The sequence below is a fragment of the Thunnus maccoyii genome, chromosome 19, assembly GCF_910596095.1.
Source record: "Thunnus maccoyii chromosome 19, fThuMac1.1, whole genome shotgun sequence".
In the NCBI taxonomy this organism is placed as follows: Eukaryota; Metazoa; Chordata; class Actinopteri; order Scombriformes; family Scombridae; genus Thunnus; species Thunnus maccoyii.
The window spans coordinates 21,102,346-21,126,080 of NC_056551.1; the positions used below are offsets into that span (position 1 = coordinate 21,102,346).

General features: G+C 39.0%; 1 protein-coding gene across 1 annotated transcript in view; it reads left to right on the forward strand.

Moving 5' to 3' along the window:
* Positions 1-10,101: 10,101 nt before the first annotated feature.
* fibcd1b (fibrinogen C domain containing 1b) overlaps positions 10,102-23,735 on the forward strand; it is a 116,952-nt gene continuing 103,318 nt past the window's right edge. The window contains exon 1 of the mRNA XM_042394260.1: positions 10,102-11,155. Within this exon, the coding sequence (XP_042250194.1) occupies positions 11,084-11,155 (72 nt within the window). The 5' untranslated portion in view covers positions 10,102-11,083. The remainder of the gene's footprint in view (positions 11,156-23,735) is intronic.

The following is a 23,735-nucleotide window of genomic DNA, read 5'->3' on the forward strand; positions in this document are numbered from 1 at the left end:
TAGCTGCCACATTAGTTTATCTGAATTTAAAGTGAAGCTTCATGTTTTTACTGGGCAGAACAGCAGCGCTGCTTCTGGGGTTCTATATGTACAGATATTACCACATTTCAATAAATATAAATGTATTAAAATTAACAGATCAGTCTATATTAAATGTCATTTTATATTATCAAGTTATATAACAGTTTGGATTTTTATTAGAGCTACAGTGCCAGACTGAATAACATAATTTACTGCATCTCTCTGACGATGAAGTTATTTTTTGTGAGAGAGCTTTGAGTCGAGATTATTTTGTCACAGTACAGTCATGTAGTTGTGTTGAAGCTGAGCTGGTGCTGTCAGCAAGTACACTGCTTTTCCAATTGCAGAATGATCGTACTGCGTCCTCCCATCTTCAGAAGGAGAGAGAGAGAGAGAGGATGAGCTTCTTCAGCTCATGAAGGAAGACATGAGAGGCAGAGGAGAGGAGAGCACGGGAGAGCAAAGAGAGAATGGAAAAGCTCCTCTCTATAATTGAGAGATTACTTGAAAAATGAAAAAATATTGAATGAATGAATTAAAATAAAGCAATTGTTAATTACATTGTTTGTTTCATTTACAGCAGTCTTTACAACTATTTACAACATAACTGAAGTGCGTTTTCAGAAAGAAGCAAGAACAAAAGGCAGTGCATACAAAACACTACTTCACAACCTTATTTTGACAAAAGAAATCTCACCACAAAATATTTCGACAGGCAAAACTGTTCTATAAAGCATTTTAAATAAATATGAATCATAGCTTTACAGTTCTTTTACTTGCCTGTTAAAAATAGTCGTGGTCAGGGGATACCTCCTCCAGGGCAGATTGCCATCTGCAGCTGTCAAGATTGCTAGGCGACAAGAGCGGCGCTTCGTGATGCGAGGGTAAGGGCGGGAACAGCTGGTGACGTAAATAAGAAATCTGAATATCCGTATACGAAGGACACGCCTCTGTAGACCGCATCCTTCGAAGGATGTGGCTCCTGAATTGGGACACAGCTATAGTTTATTTAAATCACACAGTTTATTCAAAATTGACTCATAACTGTCTGCAAACTATTTCTCTTGTGGAGCAGTTTATACTCCAGCAGAGGAGGGTTAAATAAAAGTGGATGGTGCAACACAGCTAATTAGCTTCTTCCTTTTTGGACTCTCAAGCTCTTAGTTCCCTCAAAGGTCAGCACTGTCAAGACAACTTGCTAAAGGTCAATATTGCAAATCCACGGATTAAACTTCACCAAAGTTGAACTTGACACAAAAAAAGTGTGTGAATTTACTTTGCCCCCATGAGCAAAGCCACTAATCACAGTGATTCTATTTGAATAAACTGACTTTACCTCAAAATATCATCATATTTGATAATGGTTTGAAGGGTTATTGTGACTTAAAAATACAGGAGGGTCTGCGGTGTAGTCTACCATCAGGTATTGGGCATAATGTCAATTTACCAATCCACTGTATGTCTTGTCTTTCTAATAATGGCTTGAGCTTACCCTCATTCAGTTCTTTACACGATGAAGTGCAGAAGAATGGCATTAAAACAGATGCACTAAATCAATGTCATTACATCCACCATAAAGTAATATCAGCTTCAGAAAGAGATGGGTGTTGTTATTTTGTACAAAGATATGCTGTGTTTGTTGGTTTAGTCACTGCAACAAGAATCATCAATTGCAGGGTATCAAAGGGGTATGACAACGTATTAACCCAAACTAAGGCGTTAATTGGAGTACTGCCAAGAGCTGGCACATAGCCAATGTTGAGTTCTTGTATCTTCATTGTGCTTTTGCAGGTTCATTTCTTAGGAGACAGAATTGGATATACTGTAGAGGATATTGTCTTATTTTTAAGTAGATAATTAAATATTTCTTTTTGCAAAAGATGTGCAATTATGAAACATATAATTCCATCTAACTGTTTTGATAATTGAATTAGAAAGGAAAATGTAAACTGAGCCAAAGTTAAGCTGCCTTAAGAAAGACCTAACATGGCCTTAAAATTGGTATTATAAAATTGCTCAGTGGAGCTGTAAGAGATGGATAGAGATGGACAAAATGTTCCTTTGTAAGCCTATGGCTTGGTTAGCTTTAATTTACCTCTATGTGTTATGGAGTTTAAGGGTTTGGCGACTGCCTATCTTGGCCAAGACACTCACTAAAAAGATATTCTTTATCTCAGTGAAGTTTTCCTTGTTAATTAAAGGTTAAATAAAAAGTAGAAGGGGTGGGATTCATTTTGGCAATTATACTTCCTTTCTTTGATTGGTGTCCTTGTGCTGTTTCTTGTTGATATCCTTCCTTTCTTGGATAGTTTGAGGCCTTTAGTGGTTACTGTCTCCATGTGGTTGGCTGCCTTAGTCTTCCCTCATACCCCTCCTCTAATTGAGATCAGTTGCTTGATTATAATGTGTTTACAACCAGGTGGCAGTCCTTTTCAATCAACCAGAATGATTCTCAGTTTGATCCGTCAGAGTATTTATAAATGCTTGAACTTTGTCCGAAATCATTCCTTTGTTCGCTCATTCACTATTTCTTATATAATAGACACTCAGTGGTGTTTATTATATTTTACTATGGTAACCAGATAATCAAGATCTCTGACACTGAAGAATCATCATCATATTTGCATCATATTTCCAATGCGTTTTATTGTAGGATTGTTATTAGAATGTAGTGTACATGCTATGGGTGTTGAGGGCACTATATACAGAATCAATCTGACACTCTAGTTTTTCATTATTTTGGCTCACAGCTGGATATCATTTTTTAATAAATAGATAGAGCTATTTATATTGTAAAGGATATTGACAGTGAACATTTTGCAGATTCATTTACTGTTTCTGAACATTTGGTAGGAATGAAGGTAGGAAAATTTGGCAGATATGTTTAATATGACAGTTTTGTTGTTTGAAAAAAAAAAAAAAACAAATATCTTGGCAGCATTACATCAATCCCTCCTCAGAAAAAAACTGGTTTAAGCTCATGCAAATAAGTTGCATTTCGGCATAATTTTTAGGAGACAGCTGGTCCAAACTCAAAAGTCATCACTGACAGTGTTTCACTACAAAGACACAGTGACTACATCCAGCCTTTTTAGCCAATTATTCAAATGGATGATATTCATTCTTTGTTGGCATTGCATATTTTAAGATGGTGGTTCAAGACAGAGGACCAAAATACACTGAGGAGGACCAAAGCTTTTTGGAAAACGGATCTTTTTACCTCTGGCACGCCCCCCCCCCCCCCAACTCAGTAATTTACATGATTTGTACACTGGTTGATTTCTTTTTTTCTTTTTTTTTACTATACAAAGATGAAAGAGTTGGAATGTCTTTCATCCATGGCCACTCAACCTACACATCCGTACCTTTTTACCTTCCTCTCTAGCCGAGAATTGATTCAGTGGGTTGACATCTGTCCTGGCCTATCTGCCCTCAGCCCTATTAGATGCAATATTTCAAGCAGGAAGACTGTGATATTGTAATTATTATATATCATTTTCATTCTTCTCTTTGGTTCTGTCTTTGTGGTTTCACCTGAGAGTGCACTGACACAGGCTGAGCGAAGTAGTAGAATTTCATCTCTCATCTTTGGTATTTTTACACACATTACTGCATGGCACCATGCACAGACTCCCTCGCATGCACTCCAACATATTCCTTTTTCCAGAGCTCCAGGGTCATACAGTGCAGTCTCATAAAATTCTGTGAAATGATCACAAACTTTCGAATGCAGATTACATGCTGTAGAGGGAAATTATGTACACACTGCATTCCTCCTCTATGATTTGAAAGCTGATTATGAGAGAGCAGAAGGCAGGCCAGAGAATATCATTTCAAGACCAGCTTTCCCACACAGAGTACAATGTATAGACAGGTCCATAGGTGCAAAGAATGTGATGACAGGGCTGTCATTGGGTTGTGCTGGTATTGGTTCATGCTGGGGTAAACATAACTGAAGTACTGTTGGTTACCTACTTACCTCCTATTATACCTTGAATATTTGTGCCAAAAGCCAAGGCACACACAAAAGACAATTTTGTGCAACAAAATTACATAATATAACAGATGTTAAATAAATAAATAAATCATAGCAGGTCTGAACAAAAAATATACAATTTGCTGAAGGAATGCACATATCAAAAATACAAAAAGGTGAACCTACTATACCAAACAGTGTAGTATAATTTGACATATTTGTCATATTTGACATATTTATTTTGTTATTTAAAGGTGATGCATCTTCTTTTAGGATGTAATGTCCCTTCAGTATTGAGAAAACATGCTATTTAGTGAATCTTTCACCTTGGGGAGGGTTACAATCTCCAGAGAGCTCAAAGGTTGACAACTTAGTGGGGCATGCTTGCTCATCCAAAAGCTACTGTACCTATCAGCTTGAAAATATTTACATGCCTTGTTTGCAGTGTTAGGTGAGTTGTCATCCCACATTTTCAAGGTGCAAATAATTTTAAGCTGTAACTGCATATGTGGAATGTGTCAGCTCAAATAGGTGTATCATCAGAGATACAGTAATGAACGGCAGCAAAGTTAAGCCAAAGTGTAAGCTGTGACTTGTTAACAAGACGTTCCATATGTCAGGAGGAACATATGTGGCTTGTAACAGCAGAGTGATTTAATGGAAATGAGACACATTACAGGTTGGACTACACCACAGGTACAAAGATGTCCCAGTTGGGGGTTAAGAGACTTAATGGAATTATAAGACATTACAAGAACAAGTATTTTTGGATTACCTCCTGCCTACTTAATTCCCAATCCCCCAAAGAGGTACAGATTGGACTTAAACCACGGTGGGAGTTCAGCCCTATAAAATACAGCATTAAAGACCTAACATTCCTTAAGAGGGCAATAGGATCACATAATTGTGTGCTATTGGTAAGCTTGTTTGGTGCCATGCAGTACAATTACTTGAAGAGGAAGAAAAACTGTGAAAGAGGAAATAAGTGAAAAGGGGTGAGATGTGAGGTGGGTGTTGATTACAGAGGAGGAGGTTGCGGGTAAACAGTGCACCAACTTCTGCCACTTGCATTTCATAATAAGCCTCTCATTCTTACTTTCACTTTCCTTTTATGATGATGATGTATGTGTTCCCCAATCTCCTTTTGCTCTTATAGCTCCGATAGAGAGGGTGCATAGGTGTGGGGGAGCAGAATGCTTGCAGAGGTGCCCGGGAGCATTGCCCAAGGGAAGCCTGCAGATAATTACAAACCATTCAACAAACACAGCTCGTCGGCTCACGTAGACACCCTGACGGTGAGCCAATAGGCAAACAGAGCTCTAACGAGATGGAGACAGCAAAACATGGAGTACATGAGTCATACAACATCAGCTGCTGTATTGGAAACATGGATCGAAGTAGCAAAGCCAACAAAGGAATATTTGACTCACTTAGGCGAGTCAGGTTGGAAGCCGGGAAAGAGATTACCCATAGGAGCTGAGAATATGATCCGTCCTATAAATACTGTAAACTATCATAGATAGAGAACGTAATCATTCCTAATAGCTCAGAGACAGTAATGAAGACAGTAAAGAAGAGGATATGCTGGTCATAAAGTGTTCGAAACACCCACCGTATTTTCAAGCTCATAATCATTACAATCACTTTTTGTAATCATCATCGGCACTACCATCACTTCGCCGAGATTTAAGTCTAACTACCCCCATTATTAAATGTCACCTCTATGTACGACCAGATTCGGTGTACTCACTAGACACTCAGCGCTCAAGAATGTATGTGTGTGCAAGTGTATGTGTGCAAGAGTGTGATGAAATAGCTTTGCCCCACAGGGTTGATATTCCAACTGAAAAAGGGAGAGGGCAGAGCGAAGAGCCCTGCAAAGAATCTGATGTATCAGTAACCTCAATCATGTCCCACACCTATGGCTAACCTCAGGCTAAGTTAGGGAATTAACAGAGCAGCCGGGGAGAGATGCAACACTGGCTTTGACTTTGCACTTCAGAGGTGCGAGTGCTTTGCCCCTCCTCTGGAGATTCTTGAGAAAGACCATCATTATGCATTAATAACACCAGAGACTTCTCCCCTCAGCCTGCACAGGCTCTGTTTGTGTCCTCTATTGATTTTTCACTGAATTCTTTTGATGAGCATATAAGGACTGACACGTTTGTTTGGGTGTGCACTCCTGTTTGTGGATGTATATTTGTGTATGTACATGCGCGTCATAGTGCAGAGAATTTTCTTTTGCAATGTGTGTATCTGTGTGTGCATATATGCCTCTTACTAGGTTTCTTGGGGCATAAACAATCTTTTTCCTATACTTGTTTAGTAAACCTTTCTGACACTCAAATCCCATATCCAACACAGTGCCATTCTGTGCTGCTCTCCATTAACACATAATGTAACTCATATTCTTTATCACCATTTTTTCCTCTGTCAAAGAATGTTTCCACACACATTTTTATTTGTTTCCTCCTTTTTTTCCATTCTTTTCCTTTTTTGCAACTCTGTCGTTTTGCAAATTATAGGCTTGGCATTTTGGGAAGGGCAGCTCACTCTGTTGGTTCTTCACAGTTCTGTGCATTTGTCCTGCTGCCACTCCATGCGTGAAAACTAAAAAATAAAAAAAAATAAAAAACACATCCAAGGGGGAAAAAAATAAAACAAATCTCAGACAGCAAACAATGAACCAAGTGCAGAGCCTGAGCAAAACGTCGCACAAACACACATGCTTGTTTGGATATCAGGACACATAAAACAGCAAAGCCAATAAAAGGCTGTATTGTTTGGGCTAATTGTGGAGATAAACAGCTCTTCCTGGGAGACTTCTCCCTTTTCTCTGAATGTCTCTGGCTGATCAGGTTTCAGTGACATTCAAGGAGGGGCCAAGAAACGAGCACGCACATGGACACACGCGTGCACACACACACACACCTGCACGTACAAACACTATCAGACAAATGACATGACCATCAGTAGCAGTGACCCAACAGCCAGCTGCAGCCTCCACAGTTCTACTTACAATGGTGTATTCCGCTGTGTGTTTGGCAGTCCTTCCTTAAAGCTTTTCCCTTGATATTAAAGTCATGGCTCATTCATTGTGAACGAAATCGCTATATTATTACAATATTTGTCAAAAGCCCTGAAGGATATGTGCCAAATTGAATACCCCTGCAGTTTGTCAGCAAATGTGCAATGTTTGCACATTTCCCTTTTTTTCATCAAATAGGAACCATGACCTTGGGGTGTAAAAAGACATTTGGTGTTAACTGCCTTTGGTTCCAGTAAGCACAAATCAATATGTTTGTTTTTACATGTAATATATGGCACTCATTTTGAAGCGTTTATGAATTTTTTCAGAGGAAGACAAGCGTTACCCTATTCTGTTTCCAAACAAATTAAAATCACTTAAATGGGTAATTTAGCTAAAATGTTAAGTCTCTACAATTTACCACGTCATGAGAATATTGAGTTTTTATTTATTTATAGAGCAATCAATGACCATATTCACACCAATAAGAAAAAAATAACTAAAAGATGTGAAAAGACAAAAGACATGGGAAAATGTGATAATAAAAAGTAATATCATAGGATTATTACAAAAAATACTGTACATATAGCACATTTTGTGCTGTCACAAAGATAACACTGGCACACACAAATACACAAATACTGTTGCACATCTACACGTACAGTATACATGTATATACACGTATACAACATACCCGTGCATTTTAAATAACCACATTACATTATAAACAGGAATATTCACACATGCGATCATATACCTGTGTGTGTGCATTACAACCACCTGAACATACTGTATGTAACTTTTTTGCACTTGATAATGCAGACACATTATATACTGTACATAATTATAAACATGCATGCATACACATAGTAAAAAGAAACTGAAAAATCAAATACATATATGAGTACAAATTAAAAAAACAACAACAAAAAAAAAACCTTCATAAGCTATATTCTACAACATCAAAAACTAGAGGCATTTCTTTTCTCCCCAGCCCTTATTGTTATACTTCAATTGACTTTTTGTGCTCTCAGTTCAGGGAATTGATTCCTTTAATCGACCTGTGATGCCTAAGATTGAAGGAATTCGTGCCACTGATCTTTAAATAATTATTTTCAAAAAAATGTGTTGCTGCAATGTCCTTTGGAAAAATGTGTGTGAAAAGTTTAAAAACTTTCATGAAACTGTATTAGTACTGTAGGTTTTTCAGCACCATTTGCAAATGGGAAACTCACCCCAGATCAGTGGCTACTATGAAATTAATCTTAAGACATATTCTTACTGTGGTGCATAATTCAGCAGATGATACAATTAAAATGTGTAGAGTGACACCCAGTCACCTCTACTCTTATAACAGGATTCTGTGTGCTGAATTTAATTCAGTATCAAAGACCATTTTATTTAATTAAACTTTATTTGAATAGAGAGAGAGACACAAAAGCACATGCCAAGTAGTGTAATGCTATATCATAACATCTTATTTGCAGTTTTTGTTCCTAGATGGACTCATTAATGACAAACTGTTCCACCTTAACAACATAACCTCACTCCAATGGTGGATGTCAGACCTGCTGACAATGCATGTTTTGTAGCAGTGACTCTATTTTGCATTATCCCTCTTAGCCCACCCTGACCCCTCCCTCTTATGACTGCAAGTTCATCCCAGGGATGAGTAGTCTCACTCCTGCTTTGGTCCCTGCACCAATGATTAGACCGCTAATGAACTGTCTATCACACTACCTTAACTGAGCACAACAACATGAGCACTTGTGGGCCACATTATTGACAGTAATTACTCAGTGTACGAGGGAACGATGAAGGTCTTTGTGTGCTGCTGTGCTGCCTATCACTTGCAACTGTGTGCACTGACAAATGTTTAGGTGGGTATTGGTTGCTGTAGGAACCTGTTAATTTACACCTGGAGTTCAAACATAGTAAGTTAACCCTGCTTAGTTATTCAAGTTCCTTGTGATAATCCCTTGTCATAATAAATGGTTTAATACACAGTAAGAGCATTTCCTGTTCGGTGAAAGATCCTGCAACTGAGACACAAATCATTAAAAACAAACCACATTATCTACCATAGTAAATAAATATTATAAAACTTCAGTCTTAGCTTATTGTAAAGTGGAGCAATTTGCTACCGTGCTTATAGCCTTGCTTAGATGCAGCTACAAATTCAATTCTAATAATCTCAGAGCCAACTCAGACACACTTCTGTACATGTAGAGAAAGACTGGTTTTCAATCTGATTTCTATGAAAGAAATGAGGCACGTTTCACTTTAATATTCTGTTTCATCTTTTCTTCTACAACAGTGAGGTTGTCCTGCTTTAAACTCTCAAACGAGCAGTCCTACTTGTAAATGCTGTCAGTCAAATTAGAAGTGCTCAGTGATGTCACACTCAGTCATTACACAGTTTGAGGTAATTATTAAAGTTCCCCCTCACACATGTTTGAAGATATATAAAAAGACTTGAATAATAATTTATGTCTGATATGGTTTTTCCACAAAAAAAAGTTCAGTTAACTATATTCTTAACCATTCATCCTCATTAAAAGTTCCAAAATCTATGAATATGCAAATAGTTTTCATCTCAAAACTTCAACTACTGGACATAAGATGTCTCCTACAAGTTCATTCTGAATCCATGTGCCCTGGAGGATTCAAGCTTCCACATCATAGGCGTGTGTAAATTGCATACTGGACAGCGATTGGCTCCCATAGTTGTGATGTCACAAATGCTTGTTTTCTAGTAGCCAAGGTACAGGCTTTAAACTCAGAGAAATTTTTCTCCTTCCTTTGAAAACAAATTTCTAGTGTCAAACTCTGCAGTACGTCATTATGCACAGTGAAGCTCAACCACCACAGTCAGGTGACAATAAGAAAAACAGGTTTGATTTGAGGGGGGCTTTAAAATCAGGTATCCAGGTACACACCCCTTCCCCAGCTTAATGTTCCCTTTTCACAAATCAGATTGTGGCGTGACAACATCAGTAATGTGATGAAACCTCCAGTAGATTTGCAAAACGCAGGTTTTCTATTCCTGCAGAGTTTTTTTCATGAACAGTGCCATCCTGAGATTGTGTTACATGAACACATTACACAGTCTGTAGTCTACACATCATACATCTGCCACGATCTGCTGCTGTTTGGGTTGCAGTGGAATAGGAGGGTCCATAGTGCGGTGGGACTGAAGTAGCAGGCGAGCGAGGTGGCAGTGGCACAGCAGTCGAGGGAAGGGCGGCACAGTGAAGGAACGCAGCCGTGGAGCGCGCTGTGCGCACCGGAGGGACGCGTTGATTGACAGTCTGAGGCACGGAGCGCCCCGTGTGGCACACAAGCGGAGCACGCTAATCTCCCCGTACCGGTCTTGTCAAAGGCATCTCTGTGAAATACCAACCAGATCAGCCTGGCTCAAATAAAGGAGTCTATCCATCCCCTGGGCTCGTTATCGGAGACTTCTCACCGAACAAACGACTAACGAGGAAGCGGCAGTTCTGCGACCCTATCCCACCCTGTCTTCACCTGTTCAGTCATAACCGGACACAGTCAGGACTAACCTGGCGTCTCAAACTATCCTGGAAACGGGAGTGGGTGGACTAAAAGGTCAGGTTGCACTTTGCAGTCTGAGCCAAAGAAGATTTTCTCGATTTATTGCATGGACTGCGCCCGGTTCTTTCGGGATCGTTTTGGGGTTATTTATTTTTGTTTGTTTGTTTTTTGGTACATGCTTATAATTGTGATGCGTCTGTGAGACAAATTGCAAAACCTGTAGCCTGAAAAATCCTTTTTATTCTTTTTTTTTAACGGAATAACGGCCAGATATCCAGAAGACTCTCGGGAGGAAATTAAGTTCCATTTTGGTGCGTAATCTGTGCTGTGTGTGAGATTGCTGAGCCGCAGAAGTAGTTGTGCCTCCCTTCTTTTTTACGTTCATTACTCATTTTTTCCCCACATGGAGTAGGCTGAATCACTGGTAAAGACTTCAAAAGAGCGGTTTTATTCTCTGTGGCCTGGAACACGCAGGCGGATCTGATGTGCAGATTCTCCGTAGGATGGTAAATGACCAATGGGGAATCATGAACAGCTCTTCTGAACTCGAAGATGGGACTCGGCATAAAAACCAGGTATGTACCCATCCATATGTTGTGCTCTGTTGGCTCATGAGGAGTGGTGCATCTGCTTGGTGCAGTGTTACCACGCTGAGTTTGGTGATGTGGCTCTCGGGCGAATCTCTGCACTGTGGAGACAGTAGCTGCAGATGAGCTTTTCCCGACTCCCCGGGCTCTGGCACTTCTGTTCCTGTCATAATGTCTAAACCCACCCGCAGATCACACAATCCCCATGGCTACTTCTGTTTAGGGTGACACAACGCTTCAATGTGTCAGTTTAGAGTACTTGAGACGAAATTAGATTAACTGTTGGGGAATAATGGTAAAATCACAGCAGGAGCTAAATGTGAATAGATGGATAGTTGGATAGATGGATTTTTGCGCATCTCGGCTGCATGGACACCAAATATTCTCAGATTTCCTCCTCATGTAAACCCGGGCTGTATATAGAAGTGAAAGTCTGGAAATCGCATCTGTGTTGTTTAGAGTGTTGAAACAGGGCACACATATATCCTCCAATAGCTATTAACACTCCAGAGCTCTTTAGGCTGTCTCCCGCTCGGATGAATTGAGACAGGAGCAGACGTGCGTTGTGTTGCAGCCAGGCAAGCTCACTTTAGGGAATAGTCAATGTGTTTTCACAAGGTCAGTGGAGGGTTATTGACAGCCCATAAGGGACAGGACTCCCCTGAAACAGGGAATCGGATTTCGGGGGCACTGGTAAAGCTGCCTTGGTGGATTTGGTGGCTTACGGAATGAATTTTCCTTTCTCATCGCCAAATGAGAATGAGGATAGATTTATTTATTATGGGACATCACTGAAAAAATGACGTGAAAACTTCGTCAGAGCCATTGTAATATGATTTGACATAGAAGAGAAGTTAGATAAGAAACCTGCACTTTTTTAATAACAGTAATAGTCTAACATGCCTGTTAGGGAAAAAAAAGGTAACAGTGTGGAATGTAAATCACCTGACATGCGTTTACAAATGAGCGTTTCTGCATTTCTCTCTCACCAACTATTTTTGCAACAAAATAGCTCGCTCCAAACCATTTCTAAATGAACATGTTTGCTCTGTTTCGTTATTGACTTCGAACTAATCACAAGCATGTGCAAGAAGGAAACATGCTTGTTACCCTCTTAAACATGCTTGTGGTACGTTTTCTTGTAATTTACAAAGCTTGACAGGTGTCAGACAGTATCTGCTTCCCCTTTTATTGTGCCTCTATAGATTTCATGGCTCGGTCTGAGTCATTCGCAGGTGGTGAGTGGTGGCAGTGGGCCTGGTGTGTAAGTCCTCTATAAGGTGTAGTTACATTAATATTGATTGATACAAGGCTGTAGTTAATTTTTCATATATCACAGTCTGCTGATTTCCATGTAATCACTACACTTTAAGGAGGAGCTGATCAATGATTAAAAGGATATGAACAAAACATTCCGCCTTCTGTCTGCAAGCTCTTTTATAACCACTTAAAGGTCATATGAATAGCAAACATGTCTGCCCTGGGTTTTAACTGAATGATTATGTGTCCTGTAATGCTCAAATTTCTGTCTCAGCTCACAAAACTTGCCAGAAAAAAAAAGAATCTCAGATATGAGATTAGTTTTGATGTGTTTTTTTTTTCCAAGTCCCAGTTTTTGAAGAAAAAATCTGAATGACTAAATGAAGCTCTAATATGTTCTGTGGTAAGCCTAGAGGATGAAAAGGCAAAATACGTCCCATAACCCCAAACCTCACTCCGGATCAGACGGCATAGGGGGGGGAGTTGTTGGATGAGATGAGAGGTTGTGGGAAATGGGGATAGCTAATGCTGCTATCTGTCCCTCTCCTCCCTACATCTATCTGTCTCCTTCCTCTGCGCTCGTTATTTTGCTATCACACATAGACACACATAAATACTCTGTCTCTTTGTGTGCGTCTGCCTTTCTCTCTGTAATCTTGAGCAGTAACACCAAACCTTTATCTCCAGCCACTGTGCTATTGACACAGTCATTTCAGACTCAATGGGGAAGGGTCGGGTAATAGAGATCTCTTGTGGCCTCTTGTTTGTTTTGATATTATAAAACGTGACCCAGTATTTGTCTGGTGATTCTGCATATTTGATTTGTTGCCGTAGGTGTGCTGTCACCCGTGCCCTTTTGTAACAGATGGAGGCCAGTCAGAGTAAAACAGAGATTCAAGTGCAACTTAAAATCAGCCTTGAAATCTCATTCACTGGATAATACGCAGGAGAAACTGAGGCTACATGGTCAGATATGCTCTTGTGTATATAAAAGTGAAACACTTGAAAGAAACAAAATGGCTACCATGAGTTAGAATATAATGAATGGATTCAACAGTGCAACTTTCATATTAAGTATTTGTAATGACAAAGAAAGAAAGTCGATATAAGTCAAGGTTACCGCTTGCAGTTATCGCCATGGTGATGAAAGAAAGATCAAATTGCAGGGTGGACAAACGAAGTTGAATTTTCACATCGGAACACTTGATACATTTAACTTATTTTCTCGGATCATGCAGGGAAAAAAATATTAAATTCATACAAAGAAAAAAGCCCACAAAGAATAAGGTGTGTAATGCTGTGCTGTAAAAACACTGATATTGATATTTTTTAATGCTAGCTAGATATCTTATAGTGCTGTTGGCTATAGCTATTTCCATCGTATCATTTTTAAATTAACAAACTTTGAGCAACTTGTCCTTTGTCTCAACTCAAATTAATATCTTAAATTTGAAATGAGCACTCACAAGCATCACATATACACACTAAACACTATATATGCTGTATGTATAAAACAGATTTACAGTATAACTGAGTCTTTCTGATGCATGCACGCACACACACACACACCTTCGCACACTGTACAGCTGAGAAGTGAGTGAGGCCCGGTGGGGTTGATCACTGGGTAATCAATAACACTCTGAGAACTCCAAACTTTCCAAAGGCACTGAAAGATCTGTTTGTGTATGAGTAGAATAACATAGAATACATCTGTTTCTTGCCAGCGTACACAGTGAAGTGCACACACACATATTACACTAAAGAGGTTTATATCTTACAGACAATTTGTTGGATTTTAAGGCCTGAGTTTTACTTTGGAAACACACAACAACACAAAGAAAATCAAAGCCCCCAAATCAGATCAATAAGTTGGCAAATCACGTTACTAGTTAGGCTGTATCTACAACACATCAGACACAAAGCTGTGAAAAGGAGGAAGGTTTGCCTTGACAGCAAACACACTGTAGGCCAACATCTATCATAAACAGACTTGGCTGCAGTCCAACTCAGAAATGATATCGGGCTTGCATGACAGCCATGGCACATGTGCACAAATACCTCTGCCAGGATTTATCAATCTGCGCTATCTCACTTTAATACACCTCGACCCCACGTGTGGCACAGACAGACAATAGAGGACTGGACCATCATTCATATACACACATCGGTTTGAGAAAAATATCTAATTTGCGATTTCTCCAACCACCATTGTGATATCTAGTTATTTTCTATAAATTCAATTACAGACCTGTAGTTGTTGTAACAAAGGTATCTTGTTTTTACATGAATAGAGTCACAAAGAATAATACTGCTGCCACTTATGGCAATAATGACACTACTGCTGAGTCGTGTCTGACAGTGTTTTTTATATCTGACTAATGGCAACTAATGTTGACAGCACTGCACTCTACTTAAGCTTAACAGCTCTGAATCCTGGAGGTCCAGACATGTACATAGCTGCACAGATGCTACACTTGTAACAATGATATGATATGTGTAAAAGTTGAATTGAGAAATCCATTTAGACTTGACAACTACTGAACGACCTGTCTAAAATATACAGCTGCAATCACCTAGATAGTTTGCCAGTGAGTTGGCTTTTAATGAACAGCAAAAATACCAAAGAAATGATACTAAGTGGTGTTTCCTTTTCCTTAAAACCATCTTTGGCATGCACAGGGAGAACATATTAACCAGACAACAGCCAAGATTCCTCGTTTGTTGTTTGGCCAACTCAAAGAATTAATGTTAATTAACTATGGCTGAGTATATTTTCCGGCAACACTTGTCATTATAGCTTGTGAAATCATCAGCCGCCAACTGTTAAGACAGTTATGTAAATGATAATTAAAATCCCTGCAATTTGAAAATCGCACCCTTTCAAACTGTGATTTTAATTAATTGATCAGCCCTACTTATAATGCTGTATGTTTCTGACTATAAGCTGACACAGGATAAGTTTATGTTTCTACTGTAATATTTAATATTATAAGACATATTTCTCAGGTACTTCTAACTTGTGAAATGGCTTCTCAATCACAGTGTAACAGTGTGTTGAGAAGTGAAGACTGAAGCTTTACACTGCGTGAGACGCGGTCTTGCTGTTTTTGTGGGTATCTTTGTCAGACTAATGAACCTGCTGAGCTGGTTGGAGGTATAGGAGGCAGTGTGGACTGGAGCAGAGCAGAGAGAGTTGCCTGGTTCACTGGGCCTGTGATTTCCCTGTGGGGGGTTCTGCTATTTCAATTCAATTCAAAAATACTTCAAAAATAAGTCCCTCAAGGGGCAATTTGAGGCAAGCACATTGGCAAATAAGTGCACAATTCATTCACATATATTTGAAAAATCTAAAAAATACAAATACGGCAATGTCAGAAAGAATTTAAACACACAAGGATTAATGGCGAGTCTACAAGCTAGCCAACAGTATCTCACACCACAACGGCACAAAAGAGTCAAAAGTGAGAGTGTATGAATTTATCAGTCTATACACAACTGACCATTTCTTGTACTGTGGCTGTTCACAAGTCTAATGGCTCCTGGAATAAAACTTTCAATTTCCAAACAGAAGTTTGGAAAACCAAACTGCTTATTACACATACAGGCAACTTAAAATGCATTCCTGATGGCATTAGGTTAAAGTAGTCGTAGAGGACATGTGTGGGATCATTTAAAATCTTATATGTGTTCTTGAGTATTAAGCTGTAGCAGGGATCTTTGTGTTTTTCCAATGATTTTAGAGCTAAAGGTAACAAAACACCTTGCAGTCAGTTCCTGTCCTTTTGAAAAAAAAGGATATATGCCAGCAGATAAATGAAAATGTTAAAATACTTTCAATAAAAGAGGAATACAATGTTGTCAGTATTCTCTGGTAGACTCTAAAAGTGTTAACTTCAGATGCTGCTGAGCTATTTTCACAATAACATCTGTATTGTCACTAAATCTCAATCTGTCATCAAACACAGTTGCCAAGTATTTGCAGGTCTGGACAATTTCAATACTCACACCGTGAATGATTGTTGGAACATTGTCTATGTGTTTTGTTGAGATTACTATGGCAGCAGTTCAACTCTAACAACCTCAGCTCCAGTCTCCCCTGCCCCGCTCTGGGTGGCATCAAGGAAACACCCGCCAGCAAAAGTTTTCAAGCCCCAAAAGTGCTTCATCCATTTGTCACAGATCACAATTTTCTGAACATACAGCTGGCAGAATTCTACACTCAGATGAGTTCAAAATGTTTGAAATTGGGGCATATAAACTTTTGTTTCTCTACAGCATATTCAGTTTCTTGTTTTGAGCATGTGCTCGTCTCTGTCACTACAGATGTTAACTTTCACAAGTGGACTTGTAGTGTGAGATGTTTTGCATTTTTAATGCGAGTGAGTGTGAGTGCAAGGTTTTTGTCTTTGTGTATGTGTGTACATATTGTCTAAGTTCTATTTTTGCATCCAGCTATTCACAGATCACTATTGAGAGAAGTCAACTATCTCAAAGGAGAGATGGATCAAATCAGGCCATGTCAGTGTTTGCCTTAGCAACAGTATGTATTTAACAGTTGTACAGTATATAAAAGACAGTTTGATATATTTGTGTGGGGCTGTGCATGGTGATCATGTGCTTCTATCAATCAATTGTTTTTTTTAACAGAATATGGGGGTGGGAGTAGAAGGAGAGTTATTCAAATTATCAAGGAAAAAAAAAACAACCCCCCAGTGTCATCGACTTCACTTTGGTACTGCACTTCATAACAACGTTGCCTGTATATTGGCGTGCACTATAATGAATTTCAAAGCCTTAATGTTTCATTCTGTTCTTCATCTTCCAGTGGGTATGTTCCCCCCAGACACAAATGCTTTTCTAATCACCTCTCTTCTATTTATCCTTTTCATCATTGCAATATCATCTTCTTTTTAGCTTTGGAGACATCTAGATACTGTATAAGCTCTGCAGAGTTGGAAGCCATTGCTTTAGCATTGTCATATTGTGGGATCAAAATCTAAGTGGTTCACAGGAGTGCAGGCCTATTGTTAGAATGAAGGTATGAATGTGTGAGACGAGTGTGTGTGTTGGTGGATCAAAGCGGTAACGAGCCATTACTGTCAAGTCGTTACGTAAGTGAAGAGTGCTTTTACATAGCAAGTGATTTAGTGCCTTAATGGAGCGGCATATGATTTTGTTTAGGTTTCTGCTGCAGACAGATGGAGCCATTTTGTGCAACGTGTATGTAGTGTAGCCCTGTGAAGGTAGGGTTTTACTAGTTGGAAGGTTATAAATGCAGCTGCCCCAAGTGCATCTGGCCTTGTTGATCCTCTATCTGCCTTTGTTATCTGACCCTCGCACTCTTCTATGTCTTTTTCTCATTTTCTCCCTTCTATGTCTCCTACTGAAATGAAGGGACCGGACATTTCAATATCAAATTTTTGATGCTGCAAGGTGGCTAAGAGGCCTTGAGAAAGGCGAGGGAGTGTAGGGATAAGAATGAAAAACAGTTGATAAAAGCAAAAGAACAAAAATAAAAGCCGGATGGGTGTAACAAAAGAGAGGTTGAATCACAGTAGGTCCCGGATCATTGTTGAACAGACAACAGGCTATCTGGGTGCACATGTACTTCTGCAAGATGACGCAGATACTGTGGATTCCAGCAGCTTAAGATCCCACATACCTCCAACAAAGCATTGTTATCAGAAATATTTAAATAAATATATGCCTGGACTGTTAAAGGGATATTCAAATGTATGTATTTAAAACCAACTCATGACTGAGGTTGGTTCAAACACTGCTACATGACATGAATTGATGATACATGCAAAGAAATGAAGTGTATTTCAGCAAATTCACGTCACATGTTAACCAGCCCAAGTCTTACCTACTGTAGCCCTCTGACTGACATCCTCACTTGCAGGAGCTCAGCTTAATACTGCTCACAAAGACGCACTTCCTCTGGCTGCATGGCTGCCTCTCTCACCTCCATATTCATCTCTCTATAGAAGACATAATTGCTTTGGTAATAATGGGCAATAAGAAGATGCTGATATAGAATGGCTAAGATACTATTACTATATGCCAACAAATTAATTTAATATAATTCACATATCATATCATAATACTAAGGCTCGGAAGGTATTGTGCATTAAAACCACAATTCTAAAAAGCAACACGTAAGCTTTAGATAAAGTGTATCAGACACTGGTTCATAAAAGATTTTAAAAGTTAACATTCTCTCACCCCTTCCCTCCCTCTCTCCCTCCAAAAATATTGAAAAAGTGCTTGAACTTAACTATTTCTAAATATATAATGGCATTTAGTAAACAGTTTACCTTCAACATTCATGTAAATGTAGCTGCATTCACTGTACTTATACACATATTCACCTGTTGAGCAAACATAACACATAAAATACGAAGTCAGGAAGTATGTCTGCTTACTGTACATATAATCATACTTTAGGCGTTACTTTGATGTCTGACATTAATAACACAAACACAATGACAACATCACTGCTGACTATAGTTAATGCGGATCAATTTGATGCTAGAAACCCAGATTAACTGAGCTAACATTGAACGCACCTCATTGGCTATTTGTTACAGAAGGAGGTAAATGTCTTGAATTTCGTTGTATTTCTTAAATGTATCATATTGTCATTTTCTTGTAGCTTGTGGGGGATAAACTTACACACCTTTTTCACAGCTTTATAACTAACTTAAACAACTTGGAGAACCATGTTATGTGAGAGCATCCATATACCCACTTTGCATGGGATGTGTAAGGACAATAATAGCCCCCCCCCCCCAAACGTTAGCTCCACGCTACCTAGCTCCATCAACTACAGTCACTTTACCTCATGGTAAATTATTAATATTAACATATACTAATATAAATTCTCTGTCAACTACATGCAGAAGAGGTTCTGAGTATATTGTTGTGTCACACTGAATGTAGCAGGGATAACAGGAATTTATTTATTTATGAAAAAACAAAACACCCCAGAAAAGGTGCACTTTCTCTATAGGGGGCCAAACAGGCAGGTGCTCAAGCCCCCTTTGAGATCTATCTATGCACGTGCCTAATCAGATATATCACACAGCGCTGTTGGAGGAAAGACAGACTTTTTGCACAGTCTACTCTTGGATCGGTTACAAGGCTCATCACAGAAGCCCCAAAGCATCACCAAGGGCTCACTCGCATCCAAAACAACAGCTGCAATAGAAAGTAATTGCACCTAATTGATTCGTGATTCTTGGTAATTGTGTTGATTTTGTGTACAGCACATGCTTTAGGTTTAGTGTGTGTGTGAGAATGTGTGTGTCGATATGCACACATGTACTTAAATGTCTGTGTATATGTGTGAGAGAGCATAATGGCCACGTTGTTGGTTTCTTTCTGTGTCTTACTGTCTTTGACTCGATGTGAACAAAGTAAAGCTGAGTAGGGAACATTAGGAAGACACCGCAGGGCAAGGTTATACTTTACCTCCCAGAGCATGTATTGACAGATGTGTCAGCAAGCTGACCTGATGGGCAGGGTTTCACAGCAGAAGAGCTAAAAGTGTGTGAGAGAGAGGGTGACTAGGAAGGCGAAGGCATTAGATTTCCATCTGCAGGATCCAGCCCGTTGTGCATGTTTGTGTATGTGTGTGTGTGTGTATGTGTGCATATCTGTGCAGTCATGAGGGTGAAAAAAAAACACTCCAAAGGAAAGATAAATGTATGTACCCCCCACCCCCCAACCCGCACCACCATTATTTTACTGTGGAAGACTGTAAAATTGCCATTCTGCAATTTATTATTCACTGCCCAGCTAAATCATCATTAAAAATGCATTGGAAATCACCTGTGAGAGGCAGATGAGAGGTGTGCAGATGGAAGGAAAAGAGTGGGCTGGAAATGAGGCAGAGTGGTGGAGTGAGGGATGAGAGAGACACGGGGTGTGCATGTGTTACAGAGTTCACTCATCTTGATGGACAACTAGCCAGGCCTATTCCACTGACAGATTGGGCTCTATCTCCATATCTGCGGCGAGAAGTGTCCAATTTCCTCCTGGCGATTTCAATCTAACAGTTAAAGAGCTCTGTTCATGTGACGCTAGAGTCTTGATCAAACACAGATGTGAGATTTAGCTTTTAAGAGAACATATTTCCCACAACATAGTGGACTTTTCCTTTTTTTGTTCCCTGGGTTCATCATTAATCAACACTCGCAAATTCTTATGCATGCAAGTGCGCAAGCACAACAAATCACGTACACACACGAGCGCAGCTCTCTTTTGTGATGGGGTACGTGTCTTACTGAGAATGCAGACTGAACAGTAAATAATAAGGGAATTAATTAGACTTTCAAATCCAGTGAATGATTTATGATAAATGGAGAAGTTTAATCAAGCAATCAATCTATTAAGGTCACTGGATCTTGAGCTGAAGAATAATATAGGACAGAAGGAGGAAGATGAGAATTTTAACTAAACATACACACGATTACACTGAAAACTGCTGGAATACGGACAATGCCTGGAGCTGATTGTTACAATAGTGATGTAAGAGTTTGGCATCTGTTCCGCTGCTAGTGTTTACCGTGCAGTTTTATCTTTTTGTTAAACCGACAGAACGCCTGTAATTGAGCTGCATTGCTCTCTAACTTTCTCATACTTGGTAGTCTCCCTAAAATCACATTATTGGTACTCCTTTGAGCCAAATTGAGTCATTTCCACAGCAAACTGGCTTCATATATTTACCTGCTAATGACTTGCTTAAGCTAACGGAGAAAACATAATAGCATCATTACGGGCCAGGCACCATCAGGTGTCTCAAGGTTAATAGCAACATTAATTGACTAGAGGGATGAAGGCTGAGAGACCTTTGTTGTCCTTATTAAGAAGTATTCTTGATTTGTGAATAGAATACAAAAATTGAGTAATTGCCTCGTTATCCCACACCACATGCAGAGAAATGTATCAGAAAAATATCAATGAGTGGAGAATTTTCACAGATATGGTTTTAGGTAAAGGGACAAGTACTTTTCTTATAATAAACCAAACATGAAATGTGAATTGATGATTCCCTGCAGCAAAGTCTAATCCTGCATTTTATAAATGTAGCCCAAAAATGTGCATTGTTACAATGTCTGTATGGGTAATGGTGACCTCAAGGCATCTCTTCAGTATCATCCATGCAGCAAAACAGCCAAGTTCCCACTGACAGATACGGTATGTCCACTCAACCGAAACAGAAATGGGATTTTTTTTTTTTTTTTAAATCTGTGATCAGCAGAACGAGATGAAAACTTCAGGAAAGAGGTTAGGTGACTGATAGGAGGATGAGCTGAGCATTAGGAGTTAGGATAGTTTTAGGAGAGAGATAGAAAATGAAATGAAGCATGAAAATATTCAGAACTAGACAGACAGAGAGGGAGGCTCAAAGAGATGCAGAGATGTATTTATTGCAGCTATCCTATTAAACAGTTATGACAAACTCATAGCTAATATATTAACAGACTTATCCACCAACATCCATTATTTATTCATCATCAAATATTCAATCTGGCAGACGTGTGTGCCATTATTCAGATGTGCTAGGGGAAAGTGGCACATTTGAATAAATGAGGAATCGTAGGACTGACTCCCATAGCTTGTTGTTATTCCAAAACCTTCCCTGTAAATGATTCAAACATTAAATCAATCAAAAAATGTAGGAAAAGGATTGATGTTGAGAAAAATCCCCTCCCCAGCTAGCATAGCTGGGTTTATTATATCTTCAGGAAGGAACATTTTAATGTTATTGACCCATTTAAAAAAAAAATCATACTTGTTGGAAGTGGTTCTATTATACACCACCTGGCTGGTTTTTTTCAATAGCAGGAAAGGTTAACATTACGTTTTCTGCACATTTCAACTTGCATCTATAATTTCAAGGCGGTTTCTGACCCCCTGCTATGGCTGAAGTAGACAAGCTCATATTCACTATATTTGGTTTTTCTTGTTTCCGCTGGTGAAATTCTGCACCTCTCTGCAAATACCTAAGTCTGAATGAGATTGGATATGGAAATGTAGAGTACTGCAGACCAGTAGTTTCTGCTGATGTTGTGGAACTTGGCAACATGGAGAACAGGACATATTCCTCAGAGAAACAAACACTTGCGCATACAGACAAGCAGACACATAAAACGAGACACACATGCACACACATACTCTACAGTTAGTGTAGTACATTGCAGAAAATAGTAGCTACAGTAAAAGGTACATTTAAAGGTTAGTAGAGATTTTCAAACATGTCAATTGTGCGAGAAGTGTTACATAAATTTGTGGTGGGAACATGAATGTCTGTACCAAATTTCATGGCAATCCATTGCATAGCTGTTGAGACATTTCACTCAAAACAACAAATGACAACCGATCCACCCAATACGATTCTTATTTTCAGGCGATTATACACTAATTAAAACATACTTATGAATATTATATTCCATTTCTGCCAAGGCTGTTCTGCTAGATGCCACTAAATTCTACACATTGCACCTTTAAGTGACATCACTTGAGGCAGTTTACCTGATTCACAGTTCCCTCTGGAGCCATAAATGACTTTACAGAACTTTTTTCACATACACGGTGGTACACCCTGTACCTGTAAACAGACTTTGATAGGTAAAATTGGTGGACTTGAGGGATGGTGGAGTTGAGGGATGAAAATAAAGGCAAGAGGGTCTAGTACAGGTTTCTAACATTTTTCAAAACTGAGGTACAACCTGTCCAGTTCAGTTTTGAACCAACTTGTTCAAAACATTAAGGAGCAGTCTACAAATGTACAAGTTCAATGAAGTGTAAATAAAAATACAGTATGTACATAGTTTCCATTATAAGCATGTTTGGAGGATGATGGACAGAGCTCCCAGAGACCAACATTTTAATATTACCCAGATTTGTTTTACACATTGAGAAGAAACAGTTCACAATAGTATAGATTAAAATTACAATAAAATAATAATTCTAGTGTAAAAATGTTTGTATATTATCATATATACAGTTTCACAGCCTCAATCATGGGGAGATTATTCTATTCTAGCATGCTCTGTCCATGTGACTTCCCATTCATTGCCAGCCTCATCCATGTTGTGAGCATCCAGGGCCATTATCTGTCCTCTATCTGTGCATTATTGTGTTTTTAGAATATTTTTTGGCTGGTCAGATATTATGTAAAATCTTGTGGATGACATATGAATGCACACTGGGAGCAGCAGTTAAAATATAGCTTAAAATGGTTCATTTTTCTACCCATAAAATACCTCTCACTTTCATTTTTTACTCTTTATTGGAAATC